Genomic DNA, 24538 nt, shown 5'->3' with positions numbered 1-24538 from the left:
TTCCAAATTCTTATAGTCTGTGTATACTTGGACCAGCTGTAAGGCCCCTTTAAGGTAGTGTTGCCACTCCTTGAAGGCTGGTTTGATAGCCATGAGTTCATTGTCCAGGATTTCATAATTTTGCTTGGCAGGAGTGAGCTTTCTAGAATAAACAGCATGCGGATGCATCACTTGCTGCACCCATGCCTCTGGGAGAACCCTGCTCCAGTTGCTACATTAAAAGAGTCCGCTTCAACAATTAAGGCTTGTGTAGTATCAGGTTGGGCTAGTAAATGCAAGTTTTAGGTGCTGGAAGACACATTGGGCCTCCAGAATCCAACTGAACTGGATGCTCTTATGGAGTAAAGTGGTCAGAGAGGCAGTCTGCTCTGACAATTTCAAGATGAACCAGCAGTAGAAATTCATGAAGTCCAGGAAACGCTGAACTTTGTGGATGTTCCGAGGTACTACCCAATTTCAGACCGCCTTTACCTTTTCTGGATCCATTTTAACTCCTTCCACGGACAGGATTAATCCCATGAAGTCAGTAGAAACACCGTTGAAGGCACATTTTTTGAACTTGGCATATAATCCATGTTGGCAAAGCCTCTCCAAGATGGTGTGAACATGAGTTGTATGCTGTTTGGAACGGTCTGAAAAAATAAGTGTATCACCAAGGTACATTACTACGTATTGATCTAGGATGTCCAAGAATACATCATTAATGAAGTACTGAAACGTAGTGGGGCCATTTGTCAGCCCACTGGCATCACCAAGTATTCAAAATGGCCATAGTGGGTCCAAAAGATGGTCGTCTACTTGTCTCCATGCCTAATGCACACAAGGTTATATGTGCCCTGTAGGGTCTAGTTTTGTGAATATTCAATTTCTCACTGTTATCTGGTTCAAGACCTGGTAGTCTACACAGAGATGGAGGCTGCCATCTTTCTTCTTCATGAAGAGAAAAAAGGCACCCCAGCAGGTGAGGTGGATTTATGGATGAAACCCTTGGCCAAATTCTCTTGGAGGTATGCATATAAGGTTGCTAGCTCAGGTTCAGACATGGCATAAAGCCGGCCAAATGGGACTGTTGCTCCAGGCTGTAAGTTTATAGAACAGTTGTAGTCACGATGGGGAGGTAGGGAGTCTGCATACATTAGCAAAATCACTGTATTTGGTGGGAAGTTAAACAAGGATTCCACCTCCCATCTCTGTTAGGCCAATCACTACCACCCATGGGGCCTGTGCGTCTTCTGGGTGTTTCCCATCCATCAGATCCCAGCAGTGCTGTTGACAGAACTTTGAGGAAAGAGAGACTCGTGACTCCTGCAAGTGAATGAGGGAATTGTGATGGATTAGCCAGGAGATACCCAGAATTGGGGGAAATATGGGGAGTGTATTACACTCTATTGCAGCATCTCTTGATGCCCCCAGATTGTGACCTCCAGGGGGATGGTTTCAGTGACTACAGGCCCTGAGGATATTGTGGGGGCCCCATCAATGGTTTCTATCGGGTCCTGGACAGACGTGGACTATAAGGGTCTGGTCTGTTGTCTTGTCCATAAAGCTTTCTGCGGTGCCTGAATTGATGAGGGCCTTATGCACAGGGAGTTGTCAAGTCTGGTGCAGGACTCTTAGCGTAACAGGCACTTGCAGTTGTGGCCCCACCTGGTGGGATTTGGTTCATGATCCTGTCAGGACTCAGCCTTGGGACTTGGGGCTATATCTTGCTTTTGTGCCCAGCTCAGACCAGGACTGGGCTGGCTTGTTCTCCAGACCCTTTTGAGTCAGCTTTCAGGCCAAGCAGGTGGAGATGAAGTGGCCTGGCTGGCCATAATAGAGGCATAGACGGAGGTGATGCCCATTGGATGGAGGCCAGGGTGTGGCAGCTGTCTGGGGACTCCCAAGTCTGGAGGATTCTTCAGGGTTAAGTTGCCAGTGGGCAGAGTCTATCTGCATCTGCTTGGTGTGCTGAATAGTGTGGTGGTTGTAGCAGGTGCATGCAGGGTAAGTGGAAACTCTCACTTCTCTTCTCACGCCTTTCCCACAGGTGGTTGTCAAGTTGTATAGTCAGCTCTATAAAGGTGTCCAGGCCTGCTGGGGTTTTCACTGGGGTCAGAGCATCCTTGAGCTCCTCACTCAGACCCCATTGGAAGTGGAATAGGTGGTCCACCTCATTCTACTTTGTGTCCGATGTCAGTTGGCAAAAGTGGGCAGCATATGCGGCAGCAGTACCCTGCCTCTGCTGGGCAGCCTCAGCCATTCCAGCATGGTGGATGTCAACAGTGCCTGTAGGAAGGTGTCCCAACTGGTTAGTACTGGAGTAATGCCCTCTAATAGTGGGGAGGTCCAGTCCAGTGCCTCCCTCGTTACCAGGCTGACTACCAGGCCTACCTTGGCCTGGTCAGAAGAGTACTTTTGCAGCTAAGGTTGGAACTAGAGGAGACATTGATTTATAAACCCTTGGAACTTTTCATGGTGCCCATTGAAATGTTCTGGCAATGGAGTCACAGGCCCTTGTGTGAGGGGTGCCACAGCAAGTGGGACCCAGAGGTCAGTGTTGAAGAGCCCATTAGTGTAGTGCCTGATTCTCCTCAGTAAACTGAGCAAGATGGGCCTGTGTTGCCAGGTAGTCTGTCTGGAGGTGGAGTACCCACTCAGTTCTCCAATTCCCTTTGCAAAGAAAGAGTGAGCCTTTCTGATTTCATTCTGCTGGGCCCTCCCTAAGAAGCAGTCTGAGCAAGCTCTTATGGACTGGGATTCAGGCAGTGTGGCCTAGCAGAGCTGGAGACAGGTCTAATGGGTGGGGCAGGAAGCCATGCAGCACCAGAGTCAACTGCAAGTTTCTAGAGCCGGGGTCCAGCTTCAATTTCTGGTTCTGATTCTGGCTTAAGGTCAGAATAGAGGTCAGATGCTAACTGCCAGAGCCAAGGGTCAAACTGGATGGGAGTCAGGGTCAGAAGTTTGAGGCCAAGCTGGAACCAGGACTGTATTGGAGGTGAAGCATAAGGGCAGGAGGAGAGGCAAGGATCAAGCTCTGAGCAGGAGCCCAGTGGGAACAGGAGCGAAGGCGGGGGTAAGGCAGGAGCAGAGCAGGAACAGGGTTGGGTGCAGGAAGCAGGCACAAGCAGGGTCCAATGCAGCCCCAACAGGAAACCACCTTGTTGGTGGGACAAACTTCCTGTTCTTCCTCCTGGTTTAAATAGCGTAGCTGGACCAATTTGTGGAGCTAGGCAGCCCTCAGTCAGAGCTCCCACGGCTAGTGCCTTGGCTGGGGCTATAGCCCTAGCTTCTGAGCCCATCCAGTTTCAGTAGCCATTGGGTGGACGCCAGGATGTGGCAGCTGACTGGGAACTCCCAAGCCTGGATTCAACACTTGGGACATCCCACTGGGTGGGAAACAGCTCATGCCTTTAAATTAGGTGGGGGAATGAGGATCAGTTAAGCAAACTGTCTGGAATTCCAGAGCATAAAAATGCAATAGTATCTGTAAACCGTGCTGCTTTTAGGGCTCCTGGTGTGAGGGTGTCTATATGGCTGTAATGGAATCCTACTCAGCCATCACTATTTCAAATCTCTGGTCACCTAACCTGAAGTAGTTGTGAAAATGCAGACAGCAAGTGTGAAAAATCGGAACGGGGTAGAGGGTAATAGGACTCTATATAAGACAAAGCCCCAAATATTGGGACTCTCCCTATAAAATCAGGACATCTGGTCACCTAACTTAAGGTGTTGGTGAAGTCAAACAGAGCCGTGTGGCTAAACCTGACTGTGAACATAGCCACACCAAGAGCAGAGTAACCACAGAACCAAGTGAAATACAGTAGAACCTCAAAGATACCAACACCAGAGTTACAGACTGACTGGTCAACTGGACACCACGGGGAACCGGAAATAAGCTATCAGGCAGCAATGGAGACAACCCCACCCCCACAAACAAACCAGCAAATACAATACTGTACTGTGCCTGTATTGCATTTTAATGGTAGGCAGATCTGGACTGCCTGTCCCCATCCCCACTCCCTACTTAGGATGGGTTAGGACAGCCACTTACAGGTAGGAGGTGGTGAATGCTGTTTTCCCCTCTCCCTCCCCACTGGCTGGAAGGGGAACAAGCTTGCAAGGTCCGAGTCTAGGAAAGTATCAGAGGGGGAGCCGTGTTAGTCTGGATTTGTAAAAGCAGCAGAGTGTCCTGTGGCACCTTATAGACTAACAGATGTATTGGAGCATGAGCTTTCGTGAGTGAATACCCACTCGTCGGACGCATTCACCCACGAAAGCTCATGCTCCCGACGAATGGGTATTCACCCACGAAAGCTCATGCTCCAATACGTCTGTTAGTCTATAAGGTGCCACAGGACTCTTTGCTGCTTTTTACAGAGTCTAGGAAAGAAACTTTCCGAGTTGCTACTGAAACATGGCCTGGAGTTTTTAAGCTGCTGGAGCTGGAGCCAGAGCTCCTGCCTGCACACTGCACTCTGGAGGAGCAACTCAGTTTTAAAGGACCAGGTGCCTCACTCATCAACTTTGCAGCCAGGGGGCTAGAACCAGCTCTCTGTCCCCACCCCCACTCACCGGCCAGCCACTGTAGAACTCTGAGCCCTTGCTTAGCAGTCCGCCCTGAGGAGCATCCCGTAACAGCTTGTTCAGAGTTACGAACAACCTCCATTCCCGAGATGTCCGTAACTCTGAGGTTCTACTGTACTTACTACTGGTGCTTTATTTACTTGGCTCGGATACGTATGTGAAATGGAAGAGTTGTTGAAACCAAAATAGGAAGAGAGGGAAGGAACAATGCTACTGATAATGTAGACTGTGTCCTGCCACAGTAACTGACCTCAAGATCTCATGAAACCAAACAATACCAGGAACAGCGTGACTGATCTTAAAACCGGGAGAGACGGGCTAGGTCAGGGTTGCAATCTCTCCACAGAATGGAGTCACAATTGAAATATTTCCTTTGTAGTTCCAGCAAAAATTTTGCCTTTTTATTTTAAAAGTTTTTCAGATGTTATCCGCTGGATTGCTTATTGGTAGTCAAGGTTCTGTTAGGACACTGGAAATCCTGAGACTTCTCAAACAGGAAGAGAGTAGATAAAATATCTCACAGATGCAATTCTTAGCAAATAACAGAAGCATGAGAATATTTGAGACTTGGGGCGTTTTTTATTTTTTTTACTACCTCAGTTGTTAATGCTGCTTATAGTTTATTTGAGCCATATTTATATAGCACCATAACTGGACTTGGTGCTTGACTGAAATAAGACACTGCCCCGTGCCCTGAAGAATTGCACTGTGGATCAAAAGAAAGGAGCAGAAGTAGGGAGAGCCAAGATACTTTTATGTTTTGCATTAGGCTTCTAAGCTATGGTGTTCTGTTTTTTTTTTTCATCCAAGGCCTGGCTAGGGCAAGCAAAGAGGAGTAGCTGGCCCAGGAACGGAGTCAAGCAGTGTCAGGTAGGATTTGGAAGTGAGTGAGAGTTTGTGGCACACTGGCAGAGGGTTCCAGAAGCAGGAGGCAGAAAGAGGTGAGAGTATGGAGAGTAGATGGAGCAGAATACAGTGGGGGATGTGTATACTATGGAACGTTCAGTGCCCCGGGGAGCTCTGAACTTGACATGGAAGGTGACGGTTTGGTGAAATGATGCCAAGGTGTGGCAACATGGTCAAAATTGCAGGAAAGCAGGGGCACTGCACATGACTGTGGCATGGCATGAAGACTGGATAGTCGTCAAGGCCCGAGAGGAGCAGCTGATGGAAGTCTCAATGAGCGAACTATGGCATGAGCCAGGGCTTAGCAGTATGGGGGAAGGAAGACGTCCTTCAGTCCTAGCACAGACTGGGTAGAACAGAGCTGCACCTCCTCGGTTCTACCCACTGGCAGCAGTGAGAGAGTGGTGCTGAACCTCCCCAATCCCTGCTTTTTTAAAGGCTCTGACCTACCCTCTCTCTAGCAGGGTGGCACCTGCTGCTTCCTGTTCTCCCCACTCCCTGTCCCAGCTCCTGTCTGTCTAGGGTGTTTTAGGGCACCCAGTATCTAGGTCTGTGTGGCTTGTGCACATCATTCCCTTCCCTTTTGGGGTACAAGATTTCTTGTGTCTGTGGCACGCTCCCATCTCTGCAGCAGAGGTCCTCCTGCAGGTTGCTTCTCTCCTGTCCTCAAGATCAGCAGTTTCTCGTTGGAGTCTGTTTTTGAAGCTTTTTTGTTGCAAAATTGCCACCTTTAGGTCTGTTACTGAGTGCCCAGAGAGGTTGGAGTGTTCTCCTACTGGTTTTTGAATTCTATGATTCCTGATGTCAGATTTGTGTCCATTTATTCTTTTGCATAGAGACTGTCCAGACAAATGCTCAAATAAATTTGTTAGTCTCTAAGGTGCCTCAAGTACTACTGTTCTTTTTGCAACAGAAAAGCTTCAAAAACAGACTCCAGCGAGAAACTGCTGAACTTGAATTAATATGCAAATTAGACACTATCAATTTAGGCTTAAATAGAGACTGGGAATGGCTGAGCCATTGCACACATTGAATCTATTTCTGCATGGTAAGTGTCCTCGCATCTCTTGTCAAAATGTCTGTAATGGACCATCTTGATTATCACTACAATTTTTTTCTCTTAGAGTTGGTACGACAACTCCCACCTTTTCATGTTCTCTGTATGTATATACATCTCCTCACTATATGGTCCTTTCTATGCATCCAGTGAAGTGGGGTGTAGCCCACGAAAGCTTATGCTCAAATAAATTTGTTAGTCTCTAAGGTGCCACAAGTACACCTGTTCTTTTTGACAATACAGACTAACACAGCTGCTGCTTTGAAAACTTTCCTGAATGGGACTTTCCTGCCACGTTGCCCTACCCTCTGCTCCTTAGCACTTCCCCCAACATGCTCTTTCTGTTGCAGTTTCACTGCAGTGTTTTCCTGATGCTGTGGAGAGGTGCCGAGGGGGATTCCACTATGTCTTTTTCTGTTTCTGGCACACTGTGATCCCTAAAATACTTCTTATATTTACATTGAATTTAAACCCTTGGCAATATAACAATTAACACTTAAATGTAAGGCCAGATCCACGAGAGAGAGAAAGGACAACGTAACCAGGCAGTCAGCATGGCCAGGCCAGACTCCTTGAAGACAGATTGTTTGCATTCTGGAACTGACATTTCACTTCCATGCAATTTAATTTTATGCATTGCATTGATTCATCACTGAAAATGCAAATTCTGCCTAAGCCAATGTGAATCTTTGAGGCAGAAATTCTGCCTCATTTTGCCAGTTCTCTGTAGATTTTGTTGTCACCACCCATTCCTTTGTGCTTCTCTGGCCTGGTCTACACTACGTGTTTAAACCGAATTTAGCAGTATTAAACTGATTTAACCCTGCACCCATCCACACAACGAGGCCCTTTATATCGATATAAAGGGCTCTTTAAACCAGTTTCTGTACTCCGCCCCGATGAGAGGAGTAGCGCTGAAATCGGTATTGCCATGTCGGATTAGGGTTAGTGTGGCTGCAAATCGACGGTATTGGCCTCCGGGTGGTATCCCACAGTGCACCATTGTGACCGCTCTGGACAGCAATCTGAACTCGAATGCACTGGCCAGGTAGAAAGGCAAAGCCCCACGAACTTTTGAATTTCATTTCCTGTTTGCCCAGCGTGGAACTCTGATCAGCCCGAGTGGCCATGCAGTCCCAAATCCAAAAAGAGCTCCAACATGGACTGTACAGGAGATACTGGATCTGATCGCTGTATAGGGAGACAAATCTGTTCTATCAGAGCTCCGTTCCAGAAGACGAAATGACAAAGCATTTGAAAAGATCTCCAGGCTATGATAGACAGAGGCCACAGCAGGGACTCAGCACAGTGCTGCGTGACAAGCATAACGGGAAGCCAGAGACTCAAATGGATGCTCATAGAGGGAGGGAGGGGGTACTGAGGACTCCAGCTATCCCACAGTCCCCACAGTCTCCGAAAAGCATTTGCATTCTTGTCTGAGCTCCCAATGCCTGTAGGGTCAAAAACATTGTCCGGGGTGGTTCAGGGTATATTTCGTCAATTTACCTCCCTCCCCCCTCGTGAAAGAAAAGGGGAAAAAAATCATTTCTTGCCATTTTTCAGCAGCATCCCCTCCCCTTCCTTTTCCTGATGGCAGACGGTACAAAATGGTGGAAAACCGTCATCATCCCGTGAGTGCTCCTGGCTGGCCTCGGTGAGGTCGGTCGGGGGCGCCTGGGTAAAAATGGGAATGATTCCCTGTCATTCCTGGCAGATGGCACAAAATGCTTGGTAACCCTTCTCATCATAGCAGCTGGAGCCTGAGCTCCATCAGCCCCCCCCCCACACACACACCTTTCGTGTTTAAAGAAAAGATTCTGTACTCTCTGGACTATCATAGCAGCAGGAGGCTGCACTCCTCTCCCCCCAACCCTTTAATGTCCTGCCTGGACTATCATAGCAGCTGGAGGCTGCCTCCCCCTCATTTTATCTCGCTAAAAAGTCGGTGTTTCTTATTCCTGCATTCTTTATTACTTCATCACACAAATGGGGAGACATTGCAATGGTAGCCCAAGAGAGTTGGGGGAGGAGGGAAGCAACGGGTGGGGTTGTCGCAGGGGCACCCTCTAGAATGGCATGCAGCTCATCATTTCTGCGGGATCTCTGGGGCTCTGACCCGGAGCAGCTGTGCTCTCTGGCTCTCTAGTAGACTTGCCCCATATTCTAGGCAGGACTGACTTTATTTTTAGACAAAACATAAAGAAGGGAATGACCCGGGGAGTCATTCCTGTTTTTGTCCATGCACCCCCTGCCGACCTCAGCGAGGCCAGCCAGGACCACCCATGACAGCAGCAGACGGTACAAAAGGACTGATAACCATCATCGCCAATTTCCAATTTCAAACAGTGCAAAGTGACTGATAACCATCATCTCATCGCCAATTTACAATGGCAGACGGTGCAATAGGGATGGTAACCATCTCTGCTACCTTGCAAAGGCAAATGAATGCTGCTGTGTAGCACTGCAGCACCACCTCTGTCAGCAGCATCCAGTACACATACGGTGACAGTGACAAAAGGCAAAACAGGCTGCATGGTTGCCATGCTATGGCGTCTGCCAGGGCAATCCAGGAGAAAAAGGGTGCGAAATGTTTGTCTGCCATTGCTTTCACGGAGGAAGGATTGAGTGACAACATTTACCCAGAATCACCCGCGACACTGTTTTTGCACCATCATGCATTGGGATCTCAACCCATAATTCCAATGGGCGGGGGAGACTGCGGGAACTATGGGATAGCTACGGGATAACTACCCACAGTGCAACGCTCCAGAAATCGACGCTAGCTTCGCTACATGGACGCACACCACCGAATTAATGTGCTTAGTGTGGCCGCGTGCACTCGACTTTATACAATCTGTTTTACAAAACCAGTTTATGTAAAATCGGAATAATCCCGTAGTGTAGACGTAGCCTAAATGTGCTTATGAGCTACTTGGACAGTGCCCCTGTGGTGAGCAGCCTTGGACTGTGCTAACAGTGCACAGTAACATAATTCCAGAAAGACCCAGGGAAAGGTACCCTCAGGAATATATGAACAGACTGAACTATTTTAATTTCAATCAACAACCCAGGACCATTGCTTGGAAAATTTAAAAGGCCCTGAAAGTATTTGTACTAGTCTTCCAAAGCTTTTCTAGTCCTGGCAGGTCAGAAGATACTTGACCTTTAAAATCAAATTTGTCTGATTACTGTGTTGGCTTCCTCCACACTTGATTCCAATATGTCTGTCTTATGTGAGATTTCAAACCACTAGGGGAATGATTAATGCATTGTATTATTACTAAAGTGCAATCTGTGTACTAGGCCCGGCCTCTTATAGATATGTAGGAGGAAATAGCTCCCTAGCCGTGCAGAGCAGATACTATACATGGACAGTCTACAAATGGAGGGTGGAGTTGATTGCAGTGTGGTGGACAGAGAAGCTTAATATGCCGCTAATTTTGCTGAGTGGTCTTTTATTTATTAGCACATGATATGCCTTTTGGGAGCATGGTTTCTGATCTGTTTTTATTTTGAATGCAACCTTGGTCTTTAATTCTAGCTAGTTTTGAGACATCAGCTGCCAAAATCACATCTGAATGTGAATAGGTGAGAGGGGGAAAACAAGTGATGGTCTCAATTATCTGATTTTTAACATTGCGATTTCATGACTTGGGTATGCACAATTGCTGTGTATGCCGTAGAGCTGAGACCCTAAGCTCTTTAGTGAGAGAGTTCTGTTTACAGCATACGCTTGAAAATGAAGACTCTCTGAATCGATCCATAGCATCTTAATCTGGTGCTTTTTAGAAGCCTCCCCAGCAGTACAGGTAGCCATTCTGGACTCTGGTCCACTGTAGTTTTTGCTCCCTCATTACGTACTAATGTAGACTAAGATGTAACTCTTAGTAATGCCCTTGCAGTTACTGACATGGCCCACATGCAGTCATTTACTGTGTGTCTTTATCAAGCTATTTCTGCTGCTGCCACGGCAGTTTGCTTTGAAGAGTCCCCCAGTCTCCAGCACAATGCAGCACCTCGTCTAGCATTAGCATGCCCTTGCAGGGCATGGCGGGATGTGTCTCAATGTTCTCTGGACATGGCTGTGCCATTCTTCCCAGTCTGACAGCAATTTCATCCCATTATTTGCCTCTTTCTTTAGTGATGGTCCCATCTGTCGAATCTGCCATGAAGGTGGAAATGGGGAGGGGCTGCTTTCTCCCTGCGACTGCACAGGAACGCTGGGGACCGTGCACAAGAGCTGCCTGGAAAAATGGCTCTCCTCCTCCAACACTAGTTACTGTGAGCTCTGCCACACTGAGTTTGTCGTAGAGAGAAGACCAAGGCCCCTCACAGAGGTACCACTTTCCTCCTGCTTGGCTTTTCATATGTTATTTTCTTTACTTTTGAAGGAAAATGACTGATGTAACAGTTTTTAATTCAGTACTCTGGGGTACCGTCAGGTCCCTTGGGCCCTGCATTCAACCTGTCTGTAAAGCTGTGTATTTAACAAAACATGAACCATCTTCATCCTACAGTGTTTTTTTTTTTTTAAATTGAACCTGCATAGTTTATTTTTAAAAGTTGCATAACTTAGTTTAGGCCCTACATATAGATGAAACAGTCTCCCAGAGTCACATGGTTGATTATTCTTAACCAGAGCTTTGTTTTGGATATAGACAATTTGATCATACCTTTTAATGCACTATAACCAGCAATGATTAAAAAAATTACTAGGAAATAGTCATTTTTCCTCAATTTTAATAATAACTAATATAATGTGAGGAGTATATATGACACATTGTAAAAATGCAAAATGCCCTGACATAGTAACTTAAGCTGGAAGAAATCTGTGGAAGAGAAGAGTCCATGCCTTTGATCTGGCCGGGAGTTGGCCGAGAGTCAGGTGTATCCCCTAGAGGAAGGTTGGAGAATGGGGGTCAGTATATTTGTTGTTATCTTCCTTAGAGGCAGACAAAATTGGGTGAATGAGGAGGCCAGAGAACTATAAATTTGCCTTTATGATTGAGACTGCAAACAAAAACACTTTGGAAATGCAGAATTGTTGTTTTCATTTGCCCTGTTATCCATACATAAGTAGAATTCTGTCTTGTATGTGGTGTCCCCTTTATTAACTTAATGTTCATGTGTAATGTGGCTTCGAGAAGTGTCATTTTTCCTTCCCTATCCTCCCCGTATTTTGACATCTAATATCTCAATGTTGCATTAACTTAGTTCTCTTGCATTTAATTTCCTTGGTGTATCTTGCCCATAAATATGAGGCATGGTATACTTTTGATGCTGTGTGTCATGGACCAGTCCTTGGTGAGTGACCCTGACACACATGAAAGCATTTGGTTTGTAGGTCAGAAAGTTTGGTTCCTTCCCCTCTTTAGATAGGTCTGTTCTGGCTGTTTGTAGTGTCACATCTCCTGCTCATTGTAGAGGTCATTCCATACAGGAGAGGAAGATATCTTTGACCAACTGATCTTTCAGACTTATTAAATTACTGTGCAGCTATTATACTATACCTGCTGAAGAACTTGGGCCTCCTGCTTAGAGTGAGCATATCTAAAACATCACTGAGCTTGCAGATGTTTCCCCTGGGATGAATAAATAAATTGTGAGTTACAGTGCAAGAGGGCAGTAGCTGAGTTAGTCAGAAAACATGATTTTACTAAATAGGCCTGATGAGGTTTCAAAGCTAAATAGATTTGAAATTTGTTAGAATCATAGGGGTAGAAGGGACCCCAAGGGTCATCTAGTCTTCCCCCCGCCCTCCAGGATGCAGGATTTATTGTGTCTAAACCATCCCAGACAGACGGCTCCAGCGTCCTTTTGAAAACTTCCAGCAGAGCACCTTCCACAGCCTCCTTGGGCAGTCTGTTCCATTGTCCTAACATTTAGGAAGTTTTTCCTGAGATTTAATCTAAATCTGTTATGCTGAAGTTTGAATCCATTGCCTCTTGTCTTGCCCTCTGTGAAAAGAGAACAACTTTGCTCCATCTCTTTTATGGCAGCTTTTCAAGTATTGGAAGTTGCTCACCTCTGGATCCTTTCCAGTTTCTCCATATCCTTTCTATACATTGGTGACCAAAATTGGATGCATATTCCAGCTGAAGTCTAATCAGCACTAAGTAGAGCAGTATTCTCACTTCCCATGACTTGCATGCTATGCCTCTGTTAATGCAACCTAAAATTTCATTGCTTTTTTTGCAACTGCATCTCATTCTGACTCATGTTGAGGCTGTGATCCACCACAACTCCCAGATCCTTCTCAACAGTGCTGCAGCCAAGCCGGTTATCCCACACGTCGTGCATTTTGCTTTTTCTTCGCTAAGTGTAGCCCCTTACATTTGTCTTTGTTGAATTTTATTTTGTTGTCAATAGCTCAGTTCTCCAATTTATCAAGATCCCTTTGTATTTTAGCTCTGTCCTCCAAAGTGTTGGCAGCCACCCTAGCTTTGTGCTGTCTGCATATCTGATCATTATGCTCTCTACTCCTACATCCTGGTCATTAATAAAGATGTTAAACATCACCGGAGCCAGAACAGACCTCCGTGGAACCTCACTTGAAACCTCCCTCCAATCTGACATAATTCCATTAACAGAGACCAACACCTACAAAATCTTCACCAAGCATTCTCAAAACTACAATACCCGCACAAGGAAATAAGGAAACAGATCAACAGAGCCAGATGTGTACCCAGAAGCCTCCTACTGCAAGACAAGCCCAGGAAAGAAACCAACAGAACTCCACTGGCTATCACATATAGTCCCCAGCTAAAACCCCTCCAACGCATCATCAGGGATCTACAACCCATCCTGGACAATGATCCCTCACTTTCATGGACCTTAGGTGGCAGGCCAGTTCTCACCCACAGACAACCCACCAACCTGAAGCATATTCTCACCAGTAACTACACACCGCACCATAGTAACTCTAACTCAGGAACCATGCATGCAATAAACCTCGATGCCAACTCTGCCCACATACCTACACCAGCCACACCATCACAGGACCTAACCAGATCAGCCACACCATCATCAGTTCATTCACCTGCACATCCACCAATGTAATATACGCCATCATATGCCAGCAATGCCCCTCTGCTATGTACATCGGCCAAACTGGACAGTCCCTACGTAAAAGGATAAATGGACATAAATCAGATATTAGGAATGGCAATATACAAAAACTTGTAGGAGAACACTTCAAACTCCCTGGACACACAATAGCAGATTTAAAGGTAGCCATCCTGTAGCAAAAGAAGTTCAGGATCAGACTTCAAAGAGAAACTGCCACGCTTCAGTTCATCTGCAAATTTGACACCATCAGCTCAGGATTAAACAAAGACTGTAAATGGCTAGCCAACTACAAAAGCAGTTTCTCCTCCCTTGGTGTTCACACCTCAACTGCTAGAAGAGGGCCTCATCCTCCCTGATTGAACTAACCTCGCTATCTCCAGCCTGCGTCTTGCTTGCATATATATACCTGCTTCTGGAAATGTCTGCTACATGCATCCGACGAAGTGGGTATTCACCCATGAAAGCCCGTGCTCCAATATGTCTGTTAGTCTATAAGATGCCACAGGGCTCTTTGCTGCTTTTACAATTCCATTAATGGTTACTCTTTGTTTGCAGCTGTTTAACCAATTATGTATCCACTTAATGGTAGTTCTGCCAAGCTTGCATTTCTCCAGCTTGCCTATCAGAATGTTATGTGGGACTGTGTCAAAAGCCTTGCTGAAGTCCAGATATATTATTTTGTCCACTGCATTCCCCCTATCCACCAAACCAGTTATCCCGTCAGAAAAGGAAATCAAGCTGGTTTGGCATGATTTGTTTTTGGTGAATCCATCCTGGCTGCTAGTGTTACCCCATTCATCCTCCAGGTATTTGCAAATTGAATATTTTTATACATTGCTCTAGTAGCTTCCCAGGTATTGAATGTTAGGCTGACTGGTCTATAGTTCCCTGGCTCCTCCTTTCCCCCCTTTTAAAAAATGGGTGCTACATTAGCCCTTCTCCAGTCTTCTGGGACCTCTACTGTCGTCCATGCTTTTGCAAATATTGCCAGTGGCTCTGAGATTTCTTCAGTTAATTCCTTCAGTACCCTCGGGTGCATAGCTTCTAGTCCCACTGATTTGAATTTATTCAGATTGGTCAGAAAATCTCTGACGTGTTCTTTGCTTATCCAGACCTGCATCCCTTCCCCTTTATTGTCTATGGTAAGTTCACTATGGTCGTCCAGTCACGTTATTTTCTGTGAGAAGACTGAAGCTAAGTAAGCATTAAGCAGCTCTGCCTTCCCATCATCTTCCGTTATCAGCTCACCTTCTCCATTGAGCAGCAGATCCACACCATCCTGACATATTTGAAGAACCACTTCTTGTTGTCTCTAACATTGCTTGCCAGCTGTAACTCATTCTTTGCCTGGGCTTTTCTGATTTTTGTCCCTACACGCTTGTACTATTCCCATGTATACTTCCTGGGTGAAATACCCCTCCTTTCATTTACTGTATGTATCCATTTTGGTTTTTAGATCGTTATAAAGCTCCTTGTGCAGCCATATTGGCCTCCTCTGGCTCTTCTTACCTTTTCTCTGCTCTAGAATAGCGTGATGTTGAGCCTCTAGTATAGGGGTCAGCAGCCTTTCAGAAGCAGTGTGCCAAGTCTTCATTTAGTCACTCTAATTTAAGGTTTCGCATGCTGATAATACATTTTAATGTTTTTTAGAAGGTCTCTCTCTACAAGTCTATATATTATATAATTAAACTAGTGTTGTATTGTAAAACAAACAAGGTTTTCAAAATGTTTAAGAAGCTTCATTTAAAATTAAATTAAAATGTTGATCTTACGCCACTGGCCCGCTCAGCCCGCAGCTGGTCTGGGGTTCTGTACACCTCGGCCGGCAGTGGACTGAGTGGGGCCTGTGGCCAGGACCCCAGCTGGGAAGGGTCTGGCAGTCGGAACCCCAGACCAGCAGCGGGCTGTGCGGGGCTGGCAGCAGGGACCCCAGACCGGCAGTGGGCTGAGCGGGGCCGGCAGCAGGGACCCCAGACCGGCAGTGGGCCGAGCGGCTCAGCCCACTGCCGCTCAGGGGTTCCATCCTCCGACTCCTGCCAGCCGGGATCCCGGCTGCTGGAACCGCTCAGCCCGCTGCTGGTCTGGGGTCCCAGCCCTGCCCACATACAGTGGGTACCTACCTTCTCCCTGGTTCTGGCCCATTCTCTTCTTCTCTCTGCACTGAGCTGAGGGTGGGAGTGGACCGAGCACAGGGCTGGGGGTGAAAGGTCTGACTAGGAGCTAGAATGAGGGAGGGGGCTCAAGGTTGGGACAGGAGGTTTGGGTATGGGGACACTTACCTGGGCAGCTCCCATTTGGTGTGAGGGGTGCAGGTGGGAATGTGAGGGGGGGTGCAGGAGCTCCTGTTTGGTGCTCAGGGGTGGGGATGGGGATGTGCAGGGTGCATGGGATGTGTGGGGGGGCTGGGGATGTGGGGGTGTGTGCAAGAGTCAGGGCTGGGTCATGGAGGGGAATGAAGGAGTCAACAGAGGGCTGGGTGGTACAGAGCTCAGGGCAGGGGCCTGGGGTGTGTGTGGGGGTGGAGGGCTCAGGGCAGAGGGCTGTGTGTGTGAGGGGGGGGTCAAGGCTCAGCGCTGCGTGACTGCCCCCCTCAGAACTCCCAACCCTCCCGTTCCTTGTCCCTGACTACCCCCTCCTGGGACCCCATCCCCTATCTAAGCCTCCCTGCTCCTTGTCCCCTGACTGCCCCCCTAGGACCCTACGCCCTACCTGTCCCCTGACTGTCCCAACTCTTATCCACACCTCCGTACCCAGACAGAACCCCCCGGACTCCCATGCCTATCCAACCGCTCCCCGTCCCCTGACAGGATCCCCCAGAACTCTGGACCCATAAAAACCTCCCCGCCCCTGCCTGCCCCAACCCCTCTCCACACCCCTACCTCCTGACAGCCCCCCCCCCCCCCGGACTTCTGACTCATCCAACTCCCCCAGCTCCTTGTCCCCTGACCACCTCCTCCAGAGACCACCCCCCACTCTAACTGCCCCCCCAGGACCCTCCTTGCTTCCTGGCCCCTGACTGCCCTGACCCCTATCCACTCCCCACCCCCTAACAGACCCCGGGACTCCCATGCTCCATCCACCCCCCCTGCTCTCTGACTGCCCCCTCCAGAGACCCCTGCCCTAACCACCCCCCCCGGGATCCCACCCCCGCCCCGTCCAACCCACCCTGCTCCCTGTCCCCTGACTGCCCCCACCGCTTATCCAACCTCCCCCTGGCCCCGGACTCCTTACCATGAGGCTCTCTGCTCATCTGGAGCCCTGCTGCCGTGCGCGCAGCCCCGCCCCACCCTGTCCCTCAGAAGCTGCGTGCCCACAGGGCTCCAGATGAGCGGGGAGCATCTTACCCTCCCCACGGAGCCAAACACTGCCCCGTGGGAATGCGCAGCCCCGGCCCCCTGAGCGCTGTGCGCATGGCAGCAGGGCTCCAGGGGGAGGGACCAGCAGCTTGCTGCACTCGGCCAGACGCTCTGGCCCGGGAGCGCGGACCCTGTGTCTTGCCGCGCTGGCAGATTTTTAATGGCACACTGGAGTCCTGGCAAGGCCCCAGCAAGCCATTGAGAATCAGCTTATGTGCTGTCTTTGGCACATGTGCCATAGGTTGCCGACCCCTGCTCTAGTATTACATCTTTTAGGAACTGCCAGCCTCCTTTGGCTCCTTTTCTTCCTAATTGATCTTTCGATGAGATGGTCCCTACTATTTCACTGAATTGGTTGAAATCCACATTTCTGAAGCCTGGTGTCCTTGTTTTGCTGTTCTCATGTCCTCCTTTCCATAGAATCTTGAATTCATCAGAGCATGATAACTTCTTCCCAAATTCCTGACCATCTTCACATTTGCAACTAATTTGTCTCTGTTCGTCAAAACCAGATCCACAACGGATGACCCTCTACTTGTTTCCTACACATTTTCAGAATTTGCAGGACATATCAAGTTTTGCTGTAATAGTCTTCCAACAGATATAAGGGAAGTTAAAATCCTCCATTAATATTTGCTCATGTATGTTAACTAATCTTGTTACCTGCGTGTAGATTGACTCCTCCACTTCCTCTTCCTCATTTGGTGGACTTGTCAAACAAATGGTCACAGCAGACAGATACTCAGATATTCACCCTACCAGCCAACAACACAGCCCCTCTAATACAGCACCAACCTCAAGAACACTCACCGTAGCTCCTCTCGGATGGTTCCCAAACTCCCTCTGTTTGCTTCTTCTCTGTTCGCTGCTCCTTAAGATCGCAGCTGGCTGCCTTTTTATAAGACTGCTGGCTTGAAGCAGCTGCCCCTCAAAGCCTCTCCTGGTTCACACTTCAATCAACCACTCAAGGCCCACCTGGAACAAAGCACTTTCAATTCACACTTTTCAAACAAACACACACACAGTCAAATCGGTACATGACTAGATGATAGTCTGATAATGCCTGTTGTTACTAGTTATGGTGGCAACAACAAAAACATGTCATGTTGCCAGATCACCAGACAAGACGTTGCTTAGCTTGGTGAGCCTATCATAACCTTGTCCCAGATTTGGACCTTAGCGTCCAAAATATGGGGGTTAGCATGAAAACCTCCAAGCTTAGTTACCAGCTTGGACCTGGTAAAGCTGCCACCACCCAAAAAATTAGAGTGTTTTGGGGCACTCTGGTCCCCTCAAACCTTCCCTGGGGACCCCAAGACCCAAATCCCTTGAGTCTCACAACAAAGGGAAATAAACCATTTCCCTTCCCTTCTCCCTTCCAAGTATTCCCTCCCTGGGTTCCTGGAGAGATAAACAGAAGCAAACTCCGTGAATCTAAACAGAGGGATTCCACCCTCCCCGTTTCCAGCCTTGGAAAACAGAAGTACCGAGAGCTAATCTCTCTTCCCCCATCACCCAGAGGGAATGCAAAGTCAGGCTAGTAAATCTAACACATACAGACTTCCCCCTGACTTCTTCCTCCCACCAATTCCCTGGTGAGCACAGACTCAATTCCCTGGAGTTCCCCACTAAAGAAAAACTCCAACAGGTCTTAAAAAGAAAGAAAAATACATAAAAAATGGTCTCTCTGTATTAAGGTGACAAATACAGGGTCAATTGCTTAAAAGAAATATGAATAAACAGCCTTATTCAAAAAGAATACAATTCAAAGCACTCCAGCAACTATACACATGTAACTACAGAAAAACAAACCTATCTTTTGGTACTTACAACTGGGAAACAGAAGATTAGAAAGCAGGAAATAGAGAAATCCTTCCCGTAGCCGAGAGAGAGACAGGCACAAGACCAGAACAAAGGACTCACACACAAACTTCCCTCCACCCAGATTTGAAAAAGTCTTGTTTCTTGATTGGTCCTCTGGTCAGGTGTTTCAGGTTACTTCTTTTCAGGTGTAAGAGACATTAACCCTTAGCTATCTGTTTATGACAGAGCCATTGGCCGAGAGTCCTTCAAAAGAGTCTGTGGAACACTCGCCTTTAGTGGATCTCATTGATCTATCCCATCACCTAAGGAAATTCCTTGTAAACTTCTCCCCCCACTATTCACTTCATATTCGGGTTGGGCAGCTTGGAGAAGGAGCAGATGGGGCTTTCATCAAGACTATTTGTGCAGCTGCAGAGGAAGGCTGCATGGAGGTTTTATTTCTTATCGTCTTCTGTTTTTGTAAACTGAAGAAAGTCTCCCCTTGGAGGTTTTCCCCAGATCTGTTAGTGACTACTCTTATCAGAAGGAAAACTCCACAATAGAAGAATCTGGCGATCTAGTTGAGGTGCCCGCAGTTCCCATAATCTTCCCCTTGTGTGTGCTCCCACTCCCACCAGGGGATTTCATTGTGATCTTGCTCCACCCAGGCAGGGTTATAGAATGGGATACATGCAACTCAGCTTACAGTAGAAATGTATTTGTTCCAATGATTCTGCTACATAGCCTGGTGGTTTGGAGCTCACAAGATCATGTACTCTATAACATTTACTAGGGCAGGGCCTGTATCTCAGCTGTGATGATACTGATATGCCCAGCAGCACTTGGGTTACTTAACCTTACACAGGGCCTAATTTTCCATATCTGGTACCTAAATAGGACATCCAAATCCTGCACTTAAGTGCTAGTAAAAGCATCCAAGTGCATAAAACAGAAACATATATGTTGATGTGAGCTAAGTACAGCATTTGGACATCCTGTTTAGGCACTTTATGTCTGAGAGCCATCTATTTTTAGTGACACTTTCAGGTTTGTGATTGGTACAGGTTTTGAGGAGACATAAAATAGCTTTGTAAAATCTAATGGTGAGGAAACTCACTGCTGCTTTTGCTATTTACTCAAGTCAACATTGGGAGAGGCCTGCATTTGGGTGTGGATCTCAACAGAGCCATTGCTTGACCATGCAGGTACTTCTGATGGCCATTGATAAGAGGCCAGAGCGTGGGACAGGATGAGTGGTTTAAATTCCAAGGTGGATGAATTAACAGCCAAAGATGATAAACTTTAAATTCTTATTGATGGCTTCAAGGAACACTCTGGCCAAATAGATTCTGCAGCCTTGATGACATAGTATGGATACATTCTAAAAACACAGAGGCAGTGCAGTGAAAGAAAACAAAGTTTTGTGGTTACAGCTAAAAAATGGGCAAATCCAAATGAGACACAAATCTCAGTTGTGGTCACCAGGAAGTGAAGAAGCCCTCCGTTATTCTAATGTGAAGCTCAGCTTGTTGCCCTGTCAGAGAAAGCCAGTAGGTTGGTTTGACATGATTTGTTCTTGACAAATCCATGCTGTTACTTATCACCTTATTGTCTTCTAGGTGTTTGCAAATTGATTGCTTAATTATTTGCTCCATTATCTTTCTGGGTACAGAAGTTAAACTGACTGGTCTGTAATTCCCCTGGTTGTCTTTATTTCCATTTTTATAGACTGGCACTATATTTGCCTTTTTCCAGTCCTCTGGAATCTCTCCCGTCTTCCATGACTTTTCAAAGATAATTGCTAATGGTTCAGGTATCTGCTTGGTTAGCTTCTTGAGTATTCTAGGGCCTGGGTTTCATTAGCGGGGGGCGTCGAACTAAGATATGTAACTTCAGCTACGCGAATAGTATAGCTGAAGTCGAAGTATCTTAGTTTGACTTACCTGGCCGTCCTCACAGCAGCAAGTTGATTGCCGCGGCTCCACCGTTGACTCTACTTACTCCCCCTGCCGAGGTGAAGTACAGGCGTCGATTCGGGGATCGATTTATCGCATCTAGACGAGACACGATAAATCAATCCCTGGTACAGTGAACACGATCCGGCAGGTAGTATAGACGTACCCTTTGATGTATTTCATGAGGCCCTGGTGACTTTGAAGACGTCTAACTTGTCTAAGTAATTTTTAACTTGTTCTTTCCCTATTTTCACTGGCATTTTTACTGTTAGACGTCCAATCACTACTAAACTTTGAGGAAAACCAAAACCAAAATGTCATTTAGCACTCTGCCATTTCCACATTTTCTGTTGTTGTTATTTCTCCCGCCCTCCCCCATTGAGTTGAGGGCCTACCCTGTCCCTGGTCTTCCTCTGACTTCTAATGTATTTGTAGAATGTTTGCTTGTTATCCTTTATGTATCTAGCTAGTTTAATCTTGTTTTGTGCCTTGGCCTCTCTAATTTTATGCCTAAATACTTGTGGTATTTGTTTATATTCATCCTTTGTAATTTGACCTAGTTTTCACTTTTTGTGGGACTCTTTTTGAGTTTCAGATCATTGAAGATCTCCTGGTTAAGCCAGGGTGGTCTCTTGTCATACTTCCTATCTTTCCTACGCAGTGGGATAGTTTGCTCTTGTGCCCTTAATAATGTGTCTCTGAAAAACTGCCAACTCTCTTGAACAGTTTTTCCCCTTAGACTTGCTGCCCATGGGATCTTACTTACCAACTCCCTGAGCTTACTAAAGTCTGCCTCCTTGAAATCCATTATCTTCATTGTGCTGTTTTCCCTCTTACCATTATGACTGAGTCTTTAATTACATGATCACATACTGTTTTTTTTCCACATGCCCCACCTCACTGAGTGCACAGGAAGGCTTTGCTCTGGTGAGTGAATCAGGGTTGGATAGTGAAGGAGCCTGTTGTCTGTGTATAGGTCCTCTATCTTGTCTATTTGTTGCAGAAATTGGAAGATGTTGCTATTTGCAGAACTTGGACAGGCAGGAGGCCTGCCCAAAACTAAAGGCCTAACCCTCACCAAAGAGGGAGGAACCAGTAAGCCCAGGCCACAGTTGAGTATTGGAAAGTGTGCAGCTAGTAAGACAGAGGATTGTAGGAAGATAAAGGATGGTCTCATGGTTTAGGCAGTCGAATGCTGCCCTGGGGAATTGGATTCTGTCCCTGCTTCTGTCACAGAGTTCCTGCATGGTGCTGGACAAGTCACTTCAACCAGATTTTTCACCAGTGAATCACCAATTATGTGTCCTCATTTTCTGCGTGCCTGACTTGGAACCACATGGTCTGATTTGCTGAAGTGCTGGGTGCTCATAGCTGCAACTGAAATCAACGGGAGCTGGGCTTTGAACATGTACAATGCTAAGAACTATGAAGAATCTGGTTCTAAGCATCTCAAATTGGACACCCAAAACTTTTCACCTCTCTGTGCCTCAGTTGATCTGTAAAATGGAGATAATATCCAGTCATCTCTTAGGAGTGTTGCAAAAGTAACTAGATTTTTGTGAATCCCTCAGATACTGTAGTGAGGAGCACCATGAGAAAGCCCTTGAGGAAATTAATAATTCTCTGTTCAGAGCAGGATTTGAATAATGTACAGATAGAAGTCCTGGAATCACACGCTGAAAAATGATGATAAAACAAAATATTGAATACTTTCTCTTGAAGTGAACGCCATCTGGCCTATGCCCTAAATGAGGCAGGGGTTCTGTGGAAGAAAGATTTCAGTTACATGATCACACGCTATATCTTAATGCATATACACAGAGTGGGAGTGAATTAAGGTTGTTGGGCAATCTTAATTCTGGCGTTTCCTAATGTTTGCTTGCCTTTGCTACATGAGTGATCTTTAAACATAGTGTTTTGTATGATTATAGTTGTGATCTGAGCAGACTGGTTTCCAGCCAGTGTTGTTCAAGGTCTTTCAGTCTTTAGAGCCTTTTTAAGAATAGACCCCTGACTATAAGAAGTCAAAGTGCAGAGAATTGCTTTGAACCAGATATTTCTACTTTAGTAAAACCATGTCAAGTGCAAACAAAAGGAATAATTACTCTGCAGGATTCATCTTAGAAAACACATCTAATATTTCAGGTGTTCAGAGAGGTTTTGCAATAACTATGAAACTCCTTCATTCCAGGGGTTTGCTGCTTATGACCAGAAGAAGTCTTTGGTCTGATCAGTTGCAGTAGCCCAGTACATCAGTTAGTCTGTTTGTGGAGTCCGTTTGCTCTTGGGGAACGCACTGTGACAACTGTAGAAGCTCTCCCTCTTTTAGGGCTTCAGGCAGAACTGTGTAAGCTGAGTCATTCATTGCTGAGTCTACGCTTCCTTTCTCCCTAGGGGCCGTTCTCCAAGATGCTGCTGGGTCTCTGTTTCTATTGACACAGGCAGCCTTTTCTGGGAAAATATCACTGTTCTGCATGGACTTCATTAATCTCTCTGGCTGCTGCTTACTGCCAAAGCACTGAGTGGTCTGTTAAACGCTTTGGTACTTCCCTCTGCATTCACCCCCCCCCCATCCCTCTCCCTTTTTCTGGCTGGGGGGACAAGGGGGAAAGGATCCACCAAAATACTTTGATACCTATTTTTCTCTTTTTGTAAACGGTTTTAATCTTTGTCAATTTTCCCCATTTGTGCCTGAGCCTTGCCCGTTTGCCCTTCCTGGTGCTCAGATTGTCACTGAGTGTGTAACCATCTGTGATTTCTCTTGTGTTTGGTGTAGGAATGTAAAATAGTAAATGGTTCACCGGTTAACTGGTAAGCATTAGTCTTACCAGTTAACTCACCCTAACCATTAACCCCAGCTGCGCCGGCCAGCAGCCAGGCAGCCGGAGCAACCTCAGCCCCGGGCCGGCCAGAGCAGCTCCAGTCCCAGCAGGTAACCAGTTAAACTATATAATTTCAATCCTTTAAACGGTTAACTTTTTAAAATAATATTTACATCCCTAGTTTGGAGCCCTTTGCTGGTTTCCTGTTGGAGGCTATTTATAGGGCTAATTTGCTCCTCTTTATTTTAACTATTTATTTAAACATTTTAAATCATTTTAACCCTTTCCTGTCCTCTGCTGCAGTGTTGTAAATGGGCTACCTAGAAACTGTGCCTAGCTCCCTGCTATTAATAGGGCATGCCAGCCGGTCGATACCTGAGTCAGTAAGAGGCTGTCATTGACTGCCACCCTCCTGATCCAGGAATAGATGATTTCCAGTCTCCTTTGGTACAAGCTGCAGCCCTAGAAGCTCCCAGCAGTTATAGTGCTGCCTAAATATAACAACTCACTCCTGTCATTGGGAAGCTCATGCTCCTGGTAATGCTGACCTGCACTGAGTAATCAAGGTTTCCAGGGGGAACAAAACTGGTGTCTGAACTGATTTCCTACTCTCATTCCTGGGTTTGGCAGATGCTCTGTTAACTTCACAGCAGCAGCTGTTAACAAGCCCAATGACAGATCAGTCCAACTGAAAGAGCAGTACACGTTATCTAAAAACCTAGAGAGAGAAATCATGTGAAGGTCAGGGCCAGTGAGAGAATGGGCACACACTTTCGTGACTCATGCAGAAGGGCCATAACTTTACTAAACACAGCTACCTAAAGGTATCATGTTTGCGTTATAAAATCTACCCTGAACCATCTCTGGTCTTTCCCCAGTGCAACTAAGGTCTTAGGGTATTTGTTAAATCCAAATATTTCAATATGCGTGTTTCAATAACCATTTTAAATTCCAAAAAGTTTTTCTCTTGCCAGTCACCCAATATTTTGACATTCAGACCTTGTT

The 24538-nt window shown here is 46.5% G+C and overlaps 1 protein-coding gene across 4 annotated transcripts in view; it reads left to right on the top strand.

Moving 5' to 3' along the window:
• The window catches only part of MARCHF2 (membrane associated ring-CH-type finger 2), a 77891-nt gene that overhangs the window by 30516 nt on the left and 22837 nt on the right, over nt 1–24538 (top strand). For all 4 annotated transcript variants that reach the window (XM_050933820.1, XM_050933818.1, XM_050933821.1 and 1 more), the window contains exon 3: nt 10671–10866. In XM_050933820.1, the coding sequence (XP_050789777.1) occupies nt 10671–10866 (196 nt within the window). The remainder of the gene's footprint in view (nt 1–10670; nt 10867–24538) is intronic.

Source organism: Gopherus flavomarginatus, chromosome 24, assembly GCF_025201925.1.
Source record: "Gopherus flavomarginatus isolate rGopFla2 chromosome 24, rGopFla2.mat.asm, whole genome shotgun sequence".
NCBI classification, from domain to species: Eukaryota; Metazoa; Chordata; order Testudines; family Testudinidae; genus Gopherus; species Gopherus flavomarginatus.
Note: the sequence above shows the minus strand (reverse complement) of the source record. Positions and strands in the feature narration are given on the sequence as shown.